The sequence below is a fragment of the Bufo bufo genome, chromosome 6, assembly GCF_905171765.1.
Source record: "Bufo bufo chromosome 6, aBufBuf1.1, whole genome shotgun sequence".
NCBI classification, from domain to species: domain Eukaryota; kingdom Metazoa; phylum Chordata; class Amphibia; order Anura; family Bufonidae; genus Bufo; species Bufo bufo.
The window spans coordinates 71168818-71183447 of NC_053394.1; the positions used below are offsets into that span (position 1 = coordinate 71168818).

A 14630-nucleotide genomic window follows, 5' to 3' on the forward strand; every position below is an offset into this window, starting at 1 on the left:
TTTATAGGAAAGCAAAATATCTGAACAAGACTTCCCACATCCTGTCCCTTTAAACAAAGTCAGCTGATTTCTGCAAGTCAACAAACTGCCTACGCCCAGCGGGACTCTCCGCGCGCCTGCCCTGCTGCACCGGTCCTTCTAACCTTTACGGAGTGAATAGTGCAAGGGATGGTTGACAGATACATGTGTTGCTATAGGGACCGGAAAGAAGCAGCTGTATACAATGCAGGGCTGCGATACATTGCGGTATCCAATGCACGGAACGGACGCACAAAAAAAACCAAAAACGCACGTCATATCAATCAATGTGGCGCAGAAAGGTCCTACATCTCCGACAGAAGCTGAATGGTTTCTAATCTTTAAGAGCTCATGCACACGACCGTATATATATTTTGCGGTCTGCAAAAAATATGGATGAGGTCCGTGTGCATTCCGTACTTTGCGGAACGGAATAGCTGGCCCCTAATAGAACAGTACTATCCTTCTCCGTAATGCGGACAATATTAGGACATGTTCTATTTCTTTGCGGAACGGAAATACGCAAATGGAACACACATGGAGTACCTTCAGTTTTTTTTTGCGGACCCACTGAAATGAATGGTTCCGCAATTTACTACAGTGTCGCTGCCTGTTTTCAGGAGTAAAAAGCCTGTTTACAACTGTCTTAGGACTCATGCACACGACCGTATGGCTTTTTCAGTGTTTTACGGGATACGTTTTTTGTTTCAGTAGTGTTTTCGGTTCCGTTTTTCCGTATGGCATATACAGTATACAGTAATTACGTAGAAAAAATTGGGCTCGGCATAACATTTCCAATAGAGGGTTCCGCAAAAACGGAACGGATACGGAAGACATATGGAGTACATTCCGTATATGTTCATTTTTTTTTTTTTTTGCGGACCCATTGACTTGAATGGAGCCACGGAACGTGATTTGCGGGCAATAATAGGACATGTTCTATCTTTCAACGAAACGGAAATATGGAAACGGAATGCAGACGGAGACACGGAAAAAAACGGCCAGTATACTGAACGCAAAAAACGTTCGTGTGCATGCGCCCTTATTTTTTAAGTCTCATTACCTGTTTTGGCGGCATATGCGCCTATTTGGAGTTTTAAGACAAATTCAGAAGTTCCCTGACGTTTGCCCCTAATTTCCATCCTAGTTATGTAGGTGCGCCTCATTTGGCGCCAAATTTTGGTCTAATTTCTGCGCCACCCCAGGACTGTCGTACTTTTCTGTCTCTGTTTTGAGCGGTGAGTTGCGCCACAATTCGCCTGCTTTCATGGAGACGAGCGCCAAAATTCATCTCACTTGCACCACATTTTCATGTGCATACTAATTAGACGGGTTTAGTGATACAGCCTGTGGGAAGGATGAGTCAGTAATACAGCAACCAACATGGAGGCAGCCGTACCTCCAAGTGTATACCGCAAAAACGAAGAACCGAAACAGGATTAATCAGCACATCCTGCGAGATATAAAGTAAGAATGCAGGTGAAAACTCCTTTATGTATGGCATAGAGATGACACTGGCAGCTGAAGGCGTCTGTGTTGGTCCCATGTTCATATGTGCCCGCATAACTGAGAAAAATGATGTTTTATTATATGCAAATGAGCCTCTAGGAGCAACGGGGGCGTCGCTGGTACTCCTCTTCTGTACTGCTCCTACACCAGATACTTAAAGGGCTTCTGTCACCCCACAAAAGTCTTTTTTTTTTTTTTTGGATAGTTACATTCCTTATAGCGCGATATAGGAGAATATAATCTTGTCACTTACTTTCATGTTCAAAAATCGCACGCCTCTGTTCATTCGGCGCAGGTGCTCTGAGATGAGGAGGCTCGTCTCCTCAGAACTCCCTCAGTGCGCCTGCGCCGATGACATCACCGAAAGAGAAGACGTCATCGGCGCAGGCGCACTGAGGGAGTTCTGAGGAGACGAACCTCCTCATCTCAGAGCGCCTGCGCCGAATGAACAGAGGCGCGCGATTTTTGAAATACTGACAGGGCTGGCCGGAGGAGGAGATCACGGCTGGCCCTGTCAATCAACACGGCGAGGGGGCGGTTTTCTGCTGCGGCTACCAGCAAGTAGACGCCCTACTTGCTGGTAGAGACCGAATTTACATATTATAAAACTTCGTTTTCTAAAGAAATGGCCGCATGAAAGTAAGTAAGACCATTATATTCTCCTATATCGCGCTATAAGGAATGTAACTATCCAAAAAAAAAAAAAAGACTTTTGTGGGGTGACAGAAGCCCTTTAAATACACAGCACAAGACTTTAGAAGTCAGGGCCAGACGTGATCTCGTTTGTATTTTGTGATCTGCAAAACACAGATCCGCAAAAAACACAGATGACGTCCGTGAGACATCCGTATTCCATCAGTTATTTTTGTGGATCCATTGTAACAATGCCTCTGCTTGTCCGCAAAACGGACAAGACTAGAACATGTTCTATCTTTTTTGCGGAACAGCCATGTGGACATATATATACGGAAACGGAATGCACACTAAGTCATTTCCGTTTTTTTGCGGACCCATTAAATTGAATGGTTCCGCATACGGGCCGCAAAGAAGGGAACGGACATGGAAACAAAATATGTTCGTGTAAATGAGCCCTTATACTGCCTGGCCCTGTCAATCAAAGTGCAGAGGGCGTGGCAGTTGCAGAAAGAGCTGAGCCTCTAGGTGTAATGGCAACACCCCCATTGCTCCTAGATGCTCATTTGCATATATTAAAACTTCATCTTTCTCAGCAATGTGGACACATATGAACGTGAGACCAACACAGATGTCTTCACCTGCCAAGCGCACATGTAACAGGTCAGCCAGTGTCATAGGAACAAATCTGCTGACAGAGGCCCTTTAAATAGTTTCCCATCCAGACTGAGGTCACCTTGCTGTCGCAGATGGGCACAGATATTTTTGATCAAAATATATTTGCTAAGCTCCTCTTGTTTATATGTATATAGTAAATGTAGCATTTGTTTATATATAGATCCTAGACTTTACCTTTATAAAGTGTTCATATAATTTGCTTTCCTGAATCTGGTGTTGGCCGAATACACCACCAGCAATGCCCACTTTGCCGTACCTTCGTATGGCTCAGGGTTCTTCATAAATATGGTCTCCAGAGGCAGATTTCCATTCTGAATCTTTTTGATGGGAACATAGCTTTAATCACATAATTTCGTGATGGCGGCGAGCTGTGCAGGGCTACTTTCACACTCGCACTTGGTGCGGATCTGTCATGGATCTGCACAAACGCATCCATTCAGATAAGACTACTTTCACACTGGCGTTTCTGGGTCCGCTTGTGAGATCCGTTTCAAGGCTCTCACAAGCGGCCCAAAACGGATCAGTTCAGCCCCAATGCATTCTGAATGGATAAGGATCCGTTTAGAATGCATCAGTTTGGCTGCTTTGGTCTCTGTTCCGCTTTTGAGGCGGACACCAAAACTCTGATGATGCGGAGCCAAACGGATCCGTCCTGATTTACAATGTAAGTCAATGGGGACGGATCCGTTTTCACTGACACAATATGGTGCAATTGAAAACGGATCCTTCCCCCATTGACTTTCAGTGTAAGTCAGGGCGGATCCGTTTTGACTTAGACTTTTTTTATTTTTTAAAGAATAATGCAAACGGATCCGTTCTGAAGGGATACAAGCGTTTGCATTATGGGTGCTGATCCGTCTGTGCAGATACAAGACGGATCCGCACCGAACGTAGGTGTGAAAGTAGCCTAATACAACCGCATGCGTCCGTTCAGAACGGATCCGTTTGTATTATATTTAACATGGGCAAAACTGATCTGTTTTGGAGCTTGTAAGAGCCCTGAACGGATCTCACAAACGGAAACCAAAACTCCAGTTTGAAAGTAGCCTTATTACCAGCATTTCTAGAAAACCAAGAGGTTTCCTTTTTTTCTGGGAAACTCCCGAACATTCCAGTGGAGTTGGCAAGTATGCTTAGAATAAGATTAGGTCCATTATTGGTGTAAATAAACGGATAAATCTGCCCTGGAGGTGCCTTGTACACAAACCTGACTGCTCCCAATGTATTAAACATCGAGGCTGTATTAGAATCTAATGTTTTGGACTTCTTATAACTATTTTTTTCTTGTCCTACTTACAAAACCGCATGGCAAACCGCGACAAAAACGCAGCATGTGAATTAAACGCAGTACTAAAGAAGATGGTGAAGCATTATACGCACGCATTGACTCAGCGACAACATATTCTCCCTATGAACTCACAAAGCATAACACACTCCAGGGAATTATTAATAAAACCATTTTTTTTTTTTTTAAAACGCTGTTCGAAGAAAAACATCTAGCTCTTATGCCACCTTCAATATGGCGGCAGAACTCGGACAGTTCACTAACCAATCACAGGTCACTTCCTATCCTGCTCTTCACCAATCAGCGAGGCGCTCTTTGTTAGCTTTAAACTGCATCCCCCGCCTTCGACCAATCAGCGCCTGCGGTCGCGGAGGTGGGCGGTGCTGCTCTGCCAGGCTTTAGTGAAGGTCCAAGTTAGGTGGCCTCGCTGGGCTGTGAGCTGCTGCTGCAGGGCTGGTTGGGCTGTTGTGTTGCAGCACGCACAGGAAGGACTGGAGCCGGGGACAAGAAAGGGAACAGGACATGAAGATGTCTCTCCTGCTGTCTATGGCTGTCCCCAGCAGCACGTCTGGCAGTATGGAGCCCCAGGTAAGTGGTGCAGGGAGTCACATTCCTGCACAGAGCTTGGGAGTCCTGGCAAGGAGAAGGGAAGCAGGCAGGCAAAATGTCACAGGCTGTTTGTGCCAGGTTGGGCTGTCACAGATGCATTTGTTGCATGGTTTGAGTCATGTGATGTGTTTTTTTTGGGGGGGGATCACACAACGTGGTGACACTTGTTGGAAATACTCTGCGCCGGAGTCACTTATTTTTGCTATGACCACGAGAGCCTTCAGCGATTTACGCCCTTTGTAATAATAAATTGGACTCTATTAAAAGTGGACGTAAGTATCGGTGACTTTTGCGTCAACTGCGGTTGGAGAGCGTCATTGTGGCGCGCTTACACCTGGATATTGTGACCTCTCTGTTGTGGGGACACGCATAGTGCCGCCATGTACATTCCTATGATCGCCGCTTTTGCCCATGTTTGGATACATCATCGTTGCGGGTCCAAAGTTGCCACGTTGTGCCGTGTCCATACGTTGTACAGTGAGTAGTGTTGAGCGAACTTGTGTTTTTTAAGTTCGGCGTACAAGGTTTTGGATTATCTAAGAATTCCGTTATGGATTCCGCTACCACGGACCATAGGTTATGATCTGTTGTAGTGGAATCCATAACGGAATTCTTAGATACGCTTATCCCGAACGGTGACTAATATTATTACTGTTAAATACGCTATATGGCAACATTATTGTTTGTTTGCATTTTCTAAATTGGCTGTTAAAGGGGTTCTCCAGTTTTATGTAAAAGTGGATAAAAGGGATGTTCCGACTATATGTCACATAAGCCTAATAGATGGGGATACAGTCTCTGACCCGGTCTGTCCATTAAAGTCTGTGGAAGTTCAGCACTGTACACAGTTCCATGTGAGCTCAGCGTCAGGTGGGTGCGCTCAGGGCGTGCACATCCGATGGCGGCTTCTGTCACCCATAGGTAAAAAAAACAGTAACAAATGTATACCACGTATAGGTTCATGCACATGGTGTGTGTATTATGTATAGATTTTCATGTGGAAAATCTGCGGCATAATTCAGTAACTGCTAAGCCGATAACTAGAGATGAGCGAATTTCATATTTTGAAATTCGTTTGAGATTCGTTTACTGGTAAAAGCAGAATTGCGTTATGGATTCAGTTACCACGGACCATAACGCAATTCTATGACGGAATGCCTTTAGAGGCATTCCGTTATTCATTCCATCATAAAGTCTATGGGCTGCATAATGGATCCGTCCTTTTTCCGTTATCCAGGGGAGTCCTCTCCTGCGTAACGGAAACCGTACGGATCCGCTATGCAGGCCATAGACTACTATAATGACGGAATGAATAACGGACCGCCTCTAAAGGCATTCCGTTATGCACTCCGTCATAGAATTGCGTTATGGTCTGTGGTAACGGAATCCATAACGCAATTCTGCTTTTACCAGTAAACGAATCGCAAAATAATTTCATAAGCGGAAATTCGCTCCTCTCTACCGATAACATTTCCAAAGGCTTATCTACACAGTGTGGAAATTTGGCGCAGGAATTGTCTTGCGGTGCGGATTTTGAAGTCCACAGCATGTCAACCGTTTGTGGGGGATGTTCAGGGCAGATTTGAGATCTGGGGTAAATCTGCCACAAAAGCTTCAAGTAACATGTGGATTTTGGTCCAAAAGTTGACTTGTTGGCGCTATATCCGTTAAAGGGTTACTGTCATTTTTCTTTGTTTTAAGTAATTGGTCTCACTAAGTACACCTTTTAGTTCCCTAGTCAATACTTTTCACTAGGTAGTGAATTACCTAATGATTGCAGCTTACTCTTTGCTCCCCCAGGCATTTCAGTGGTGCGGGTAAAACGGCGTTGGTAGGTGTCCTCCGTCTCTTATCTTGTATATACAGAAGATGGAGGAGCGATGTAATTCCCGCTCTAGGGACAAATAAAGCGCCAAGGAGGAAGAGGGCGTGTTTAACTGTTAGAAAAGCCGATTGGTTGGGATGAGGCTGCGCGATCCTGAGATGATCCTAAGTAATTCTGGCTAGTTAGGGCGGTCTTAGCCTCAGGGTAAGGGCATCGGCAGCCATCTTTAGAAGATTATCAGAAAGAAGTCTTGTGAGGAGCGGTTGCCATGGACGGAATCCTATTAAACGAGTGGTATGTGAACACTATAATTAGTGATTATCACCACAGCAGCAACAACATATATGAAAATAGAATTTTGAGTGAAAATATAACAGTTATCCTTTAAAGGGATTTTTGGAGACTTTACTGCTGATGACTTATCCTCAGGATAGGTCATCAGTAGTGTTGACCGAACTTGTGTCTAAAATTCGAGTTCAGGTTATCGAAGTATCCCGTTATGGATTCTTAATTCCGTTATGGTCCGTGGTAGCGGAATCCATAACGGGATACTTCGATAACCTGAACTTTAGACGCCGAACTTAAAACACAAGTTCGCTCAACACTGGTCATCAGTATCTGATCGGTGGGGGTCCAAAACTCGGGACCCTCGCCAATCAGCTGTTTGAGAAGGCAGCGGTACAGCCTTCTCTCAGCTTTTCCTAGGCCAGTGGCCATTGGTCACGTGGCCTAGACGCATCTCAACCCCGTAGAAGTGAATGGGGCTGAGCTGCCATACCAAGCACAGTTGCTATATACAGTGTACAGCGCTGTGCTCACAGGAGAGCCGCCACCTTCTCAAACAGCTGATTGGCGGGGGTCCCGGGTGTCGGACCCCCACCTATCGCATACTGATGATCTATCCTGAGGAATACAGGGGATAGGTCATAAGTATTAAAATCTTGGAAAACCCTTTTAAATGAAACCTAAACTGCACAGCCGTGGCTTGTACCCTTTATGTATGGTTTAGCGGTGGCCCTATGCGTTGGGAAGCGCAGTCAGGACAATGTTTTGGCCACGTTCTCGTGAATTGTGGCCTACAGAAAGGTTAAGGGGGTATCCCGGTTATATGAAGTTATTTCCTATCCACAGGATAGGGGATAACTAATAGATCGGTGGGAGTCCTATGTGTGGGAACCCAGTGGAGCCCTGAGAATCATTGTATGGCGGATCGGACATGCGCACAGCGCTCCATTTATTCCTATGGGAGCACGAGAGATACCTGAGCGCTGTACTCGGCAGTCTTTGTAACTTCCATTAATGAAGGGGCTGCACACATATCTGACTGGTCACTCCATTCATGAACAGTGGGGGTCCCAATGGTAGGACCTGAGTGGAAGAGCCTGCAGCCAGTCCTGGTGGTCCCGTGAGCATAGCGGAGACAGTGGCGTGATAAAGCAGACTATCTTTCATCTGCAGGTCAGCACTTGGCAAGATTTTCAAGAAAGCTCGGAGAACCCCTTTAACTAGTTTCAAGATCTCTGGTAGCTATCACTGAATATGAATAATCTTGTATATTTCCAGACTCGCCCTGCCGATGCAGGAGGAAAACTCGTTCTGACATGTAAGGTTAAGGTGTCGGACAAAATAGCACAGCATGCAGCACTCTTTTTGTCCAGTAAAATAACAGAAACTCAGTGGACCCCTGTGCAGTCACAGGAGTCCGCCTGCGCCATTACCGTCCGTCATATGATAGATCCCACATTTTGGCTGCTCTACTCCTACAATAGAGCTGAAGAAGGTGGATGTGCAGCTCGGCTTGTACCTCTCGTAAGAGGTTGTCCTGCCGTGATGGCGTGACTGTAGGCTCACAGATCAAGCAGAAATGTAAAAAGTTGTGAGGAATGGAAAGGAAAAGTATATTAGAAGTTTGCAGAAGTTGCGATTAGACTTATGATGACACTTGGTTTGCAGAACCCGGGAGATCCCCTTTTAATTTTTTGCTCTGTGATCTGTTGATCCTGCACAAGCTCTTCCATGGCTCGTTATGTGGAGGTCACATCCCTATCATTGACAAGTGCAAATATCTTGCATCAGCCGCTTCTGGGGCTCGGCGATATGCCTTGTTTGATCATAATTATGACTTCAGCCATTGTTGATTTTTGCGCTGCCTTTCTGGATGCATTCGACGATTTGAAACCTGATGTGTTGTATGTAGCAGCAGCGGATAATGCACGGCTTAGGATACTTTTCACACTAGCGTTTTTCTTTTCCGGCATAGAGTTCCGTCATAGGGGCTCTATACCGGAAAATAACTGATCCGGCATATTCCCATGCATTCTGAATGGAGAGTAATCCGTTCAGGATGTCTTCAGTTCAGTCATTTTGACTGATCAGGCAAAAGAGAAAACCGTAGCATGCTACGGTTTTATCTCTGGCGAAAAAAGACTTGCCTGAATGCCGGATCCGGCATTTTTTTCCCATAGGAATGTATTAGTGCCGGATCCGTCCTTCTGGTCAGCGCATGCGCAGACCTTTAAAAATGAGAAAAAAAATAAATACCTGATCCGTTTTGCCTGATGACACCGGAAAAACGGATCCGGTATTGCAATGCATTTTTCAGACTGATCGGGCATTTTTCAGACTGCCTGCCGGAATCAAACAACGCAAGTGTGAAAGTACCCTTACACACGTGTGGATAGGAGGAGAGTCATCGCCTGCACCAGCAGAAATGTCCGTTCTGTCCAGTTAAAGAAATGGCTGATCCCAAGTCCCCATCGTCGCTTGTGACACTTGGCCACCGTCACATGATGCAGAAATGCGCTTGTATTACGGACTTTGGAAAGTGGCCTAAGGACGCATGCACACAGTGCCAAGGTGATATTATAGAAACATAGAATGTGTCGGCAGATAAGAACAAGAATTTGGCCCATCTAGTCTGCCCAATATACTGAATACTATGGATAGCCCCCGGCCCTATCTTATATGAAGGATAGCCTTATGCCTATCCCATGCATGCTTAAACTCCTTCACTGTATTTGCAGCTACCACTTCTGCAGGAAGGCTATTCCATGCATCCACTACTCTCTCAGTAAAGTAATACTTCCTGATATTACTTTTAAACCTTTGACCCTTATGGTGCCCGTAGCCTACTGTCATCCCATACTAGACCTCCATGTGATTCAGACCCTTTGGGTATGCTTTTTCCCTTTATCCATATTCATTAGCTGTTTCCCCATACAGTTGTTTGGCAAGCGAACATGCATGCTCAGCCAACACGCCATACAAACCCCTATTTTCAGGTGGACAACAGGGGCTGTCAGACTCCATCAATCCAGTGTGTAGACGGTTAATATTTCAGACTGAACTGCAGAGGGATTTCCCTGATCCGTACACGTGGGCCCAAATTGTCAGGTAGCATAAAGGCTTCTTTCACATCTGCGTTTTTGCTGGATCCGTCTTGGATCAGCAAAAACCCTTCCGTTAGGATAATACAACCGTCTGCATCCGTTATGAACAGATCGTGTTGTATTCTCTCTAAAACGACCAAAACAGATCCGGCACTAAAACCGTTGTAAGTCAATGGGCGCCGGATCCGTTTTCTGTTGTGTCCGAGAAAACGGATCCAGTACCATTGACTTACATTGTGTGTCATGACAAATCCGTCTTTCTCTGCATCCCATGACGCACACAGAAACGCGGCTTGCAGCGTTTTGTGTCTGGCTTGGGAACGCAACCAAACGGAACGGAATGCCTTTCTGGTGCACAATGAATGAAGACAAAACTGAAGCGTTTTCCTCCAGTTTTGAGATCCTATGACGGATCTCAATACCGGAAAGGAGAAACGCAGGTGTGACCGTAGTCTTAGGGTCCTTTTACAGGGACCGATGATCAGGCAGATTGTATAAACGCTCCTTCCTGATAATTTGGCTTGTGTAAATGGTGCTGGCGGTCACCTGCTGAATGAGCACACCTGTGATCATCGTTCCTGTGCAGAAGATCGTACGGTCTAATGATCTGCTGTGCAGGATCCATGATTTTCCATAGGGATCGCTGTATGGATCACTTGTCCCCAATCCCCATCTAAATGCAACCCTTATCTCCGCTGACGATCAGTTATTGGGGCGGCTACTTTGTTCTCGATCTTCTTGATTGGAGTTCATCGTATCTGGCATAGCTGGAAATGGCCGGAGCACCACCAGGCCACATTGACTATAATGGGACCTGGGGGAGGAATCCGGTCTGCTTCCGACATGAGTGCTGGGAATCGGCAGAACAAAAACCGGTACTCGCACCATTTTATTCCAGCTTAACCCCTGCCAGGTCCCATCATAGTCAATGGGCTCCGGTGTACAGGCCGGAATTCAGCCGGACAAAAAAATGCAGCACGCAGTATTTTTAATTTTTTTTTGTCCATACGAAAGCCGGCATATATGCTGGAAAGTGTCCAGATCCCATTACAGAGAACGGGGATCTGGCGGTGCACGGTGGTATCCATCTCTGCCTGATACGGTAAACTCCGACAGTCTGTTCATCTGCCAGAGTTAAAACTGCAGATGTGAACCCAGTCTAAGGCCTCCTGCACACGACCGTATGGCTTTTTCAGTATTTTGCGGTCAGTTTTTTTTTTCCCTTCGTTTCCGTTCTGTTTTTCCGTATAGCATATACAGTAATTACATAGAAAAAATTGGGCTGGGCATAAAATTTTCAATAGATGGTTCCGCAAAAACGGAACGGATACGGATGCATTTCCATATGTGTTCCGTTTTTTTGCGGACCCATTGACTTGAATGGAGCCACGGAATGTGATTTGCGGGCAATAATAGGACATGTTCTATCTTTTAACGGAAGGGAAATACGGAAACGGAATGCATACGGAGTACATTCCTTTTTTTTGCGGAAACATTGAAATGACTGGTTCCGTATACAGAACGCAAAAAATGGTCTGTAAGCCGGAAAAAAACAAAACGGTCGTGTGAAAGAGGCCTAAGACTGTCCAATCAGTACTGCCAGTGATGGACATTGCAGGGGCACGCCCCCAACTGGTAAGACCAAGTTGGCAATTCATTCATAAACTTGTCGTAGGACTAACAGAGGAACGCCGCAACATAGTCATATGAAAAGATGACTTGGGGAATGCAAGTAGTTGCTAAAACGGATGTGATAGGTCCTCTTTAATGTTGCACAATACAGCTGTGTGTGAACCCAGACCTAGTCGCTGCATTTTAGTGTCAGTATTTCGGAGGCAGTACCTGGACCCCCTTTATCCACTGAACCAAACATCTGCAGGCTTATAGCCGATCTAGACAAACCTCTGTCAGCTACATATATAAATATAACAACTATATTGCTTGCCCTGGTAGTTTGCTACAATGTGTCAGTGTAGGTACGATGCATCAGCCTGCTTACATTCATGTTTTTTGAGAGATTTTGCGCTGTTTTTATAAAAACTTCATCTCCCTAAGGGCTCATGCACACAACGGTATGTATTTTGCTGTCCGCAAAAAATACGGATGACGTCTGTGTGCATTCCGTATTTTGCAGAATAAAATTGCCAGTCCCTAATAGAACAGTTTTTGTCCTTGTCTGTAATGCAGAGAATAATAAAACATGTTCTATTTTTTTTGCGGAACGGACATACGGAAATGGAATGCACACGGAGTAACTTCCATTATTTTATTTTTTAAAAGGAACGGATACGTAAAGATAATACGTTTGTGTGCATGAGCCTCTAAGAGAGAAATAATTCCGCCATGACTGTGGAAAACCGTATGTTGTGTGAAAATGTCTAGCTTTGGTTTTCAACCAAAAATTCAATTTATCAGTCAGGACACAGTATTTGCTCCCATGGTGACTGACCAGCAGGTGGCGTACTTTCTATACAGAGCTGAGACCCCGCCGTTGTATGCTATACGCCCGGATGACCATGTAGAAAGGTTTGTCTTGCATGAGCTTATTTTCACTTTTGGTCAGAAATTTTTTGTCTGTGGTCACTGCCAAATTTCTGTAAGTGTAAAACTATCTTCATTACTTAAAGGGAACCCGTCACCATGAAAATGCAATGTAATCTGCAGGCAGCAGGTTATAGAGCAGGAGGAGCTGAGCAGATTGATATATAGTTTTATAGGAAAATATTCAGTAAAACCTGTAATTTATCCATTTATATCTCCGCTTTGAAGACCAGGAGGCGGTCCTATCAGTGATTGACAGCTATGTGTGTATACAACGTCATAGAGGGAAGGCTGTCAAACACGGATAGGACCGCCTCCTGGTCTTCAAAGCGGAGATATAAATGGATAAATTACAGGTTTTACTGAATATTTTCCTATAAAACTATATATCAATCTGCTCAGCTCCTCCTGCTCTATAATCTGCTGCCTCCAGCTCAATGTGACAGGTTCCCTTTAAATTAGTATTCCCATCTTGGCTCCTATTGAAATGCCATAAATGTCAGGCACCCACAACTATCTCCAGATCTCCCGTTCCTACTCCGGTCACTACATCCAAGTGGAGAATGAATTGAAGAGGGTTGTCCCATCTGTGGCTTTCATGGCCTAGATGGGAATAACCTGCAGTAAATGCTGGCCCGGGGGTGGGACAACCCTTTTAAGAGGTGGCCACACACGTCTTGTATTGGAGCTATAGAACTGCAAGTCATAGCGAATGGAAAGAGCCGCGTACAAGAACCTCTTCACTCATTGTCTGCCCGGATCTAGCGTCTGCTTCAGCCAGGTGGGATGGTGGTCGGAGGACCTCCTATTTTGAAGATAGATGCTGGTCACACAGGTGAATGGGTCCGCATCCATGATGCGGGGTGCACACGGCTGGTGCCTGTCTATTGTGGGCCCGCTGTATGCAGGCAATGGCCGTTTGCATGAGGCCTAAAGGAGTGAAGGGGAGATTATGTCCAGGTTAAATCCTGAACCCGGACAACCCCTTTAAAGTAGTAGCCAAGTGGATGAGATTTAAAAACAACTCATTCCCGCACTGCGCCGATTGTCTAGAGTGGAGTCTTGACCTGCGGTGCGGTTTTTAGATCTGCAGCCAATCAGTTTATTCTATGGATTACTCCCTTTGAGCATTTTGTTTTTACATGTGTGTTTAGTGCCTAGGGGTCTTGTAGGAATCTCGGTGGTCTCTGCATAGCACATACGTGTGTGTGTGTGTGTGTGTGTGTGTGTGTTTTTAATTTTTTTTTTATTTTGTCTTTTGTATTTTTATTTTTTCTGTTAACCATGTCTCTGCGGTGGGAACGGCACCGGAATTTGGGTGTGGGAATGACAGAACCTCGGAATAATGGGATTGTAAACAGGCTGCCACATATATGGGGGAGGCGATAAGACGACAGTGATTGATTCCTTTCCTTTGTAACTTTTCAGATGGGGGTCATTTGGTCAAAGTAAAGAGGGCATTGTGCAGGCACATGTGCTAGGAAGACAAACAGGTCTGAATGGTGGGAGCCTGTGGTCAGACAGATCTTACGTGTGCGCCAGTCGTGCCAAGCTCGGGCTGTGATGGCTGCTTGTGGGCACTACTTCTAAATGTGTGCGCAGTATCCAGGTATCCGTGTGGTGCATAGGGTAGGGGCGACATGGCACATGATAGAAAATCTTTGAAAAAAATGGGGTGACCAAAAACTTCTCTGCAACTTGCTGTTGCCCGGCTGTTTTGCGATATTATAAAAGGGGGTTGTTCGGATTGAAATGTGCAGATTCTGTTTTCCTTCCCTAGATTTTAGGTGGCATAGCGCCCATGTACAACAATGGGACCGACCTGCAGAGAAAAATAAGGACAATGCTGTGATGGTGTGAATGGCAGGAAAGGAAAGACACAGGGGGACCTTTATCAAGACTGGCATCCCCTTACGGGACACTTGGCTCCGGTCGAATGTTGTATTTGCGGACAAAGAACTCTCTGTATTTGTGTCTATTGAGTAACAAGGATGATCTAGGAAGTTATACACTAAATATATAGATTTAAAAAAGTCCCTAAAGGTTCCCCATACACGTTAGAGAAACATTGGCCAAATCTGCCAATTTTGACAAAATCACTGATGAGAAGGATTGGTCATGCTGAATTAGAACATGCTCAATC

General features: G+C 45.2%; 1 protein-coding gene across 1 annotated transcript in view; it reads left to right on the forward strand.

Moving 5' to 3' along the window:
* The first annotated feature begins 4502 nt into the window (after positions 1-4502).
* Positions 4503-14630, forward strand: part of WBP1L (WW domain binding protein 1 like) — an 88968-nt gene continuing 78840 nt past the window's right edge. The window contains exon 1 of the mRNA XM_040435025.1: positions 4503-4711. Within this exon, the coding sequence (XP_040290959.1) occupies positions 4646-4711 (66 nt within the window). The 5' untranslated portion in view covers positions 4503-4645. The remainder of the gene's footprint in view (positions 4712-14630) is intronic.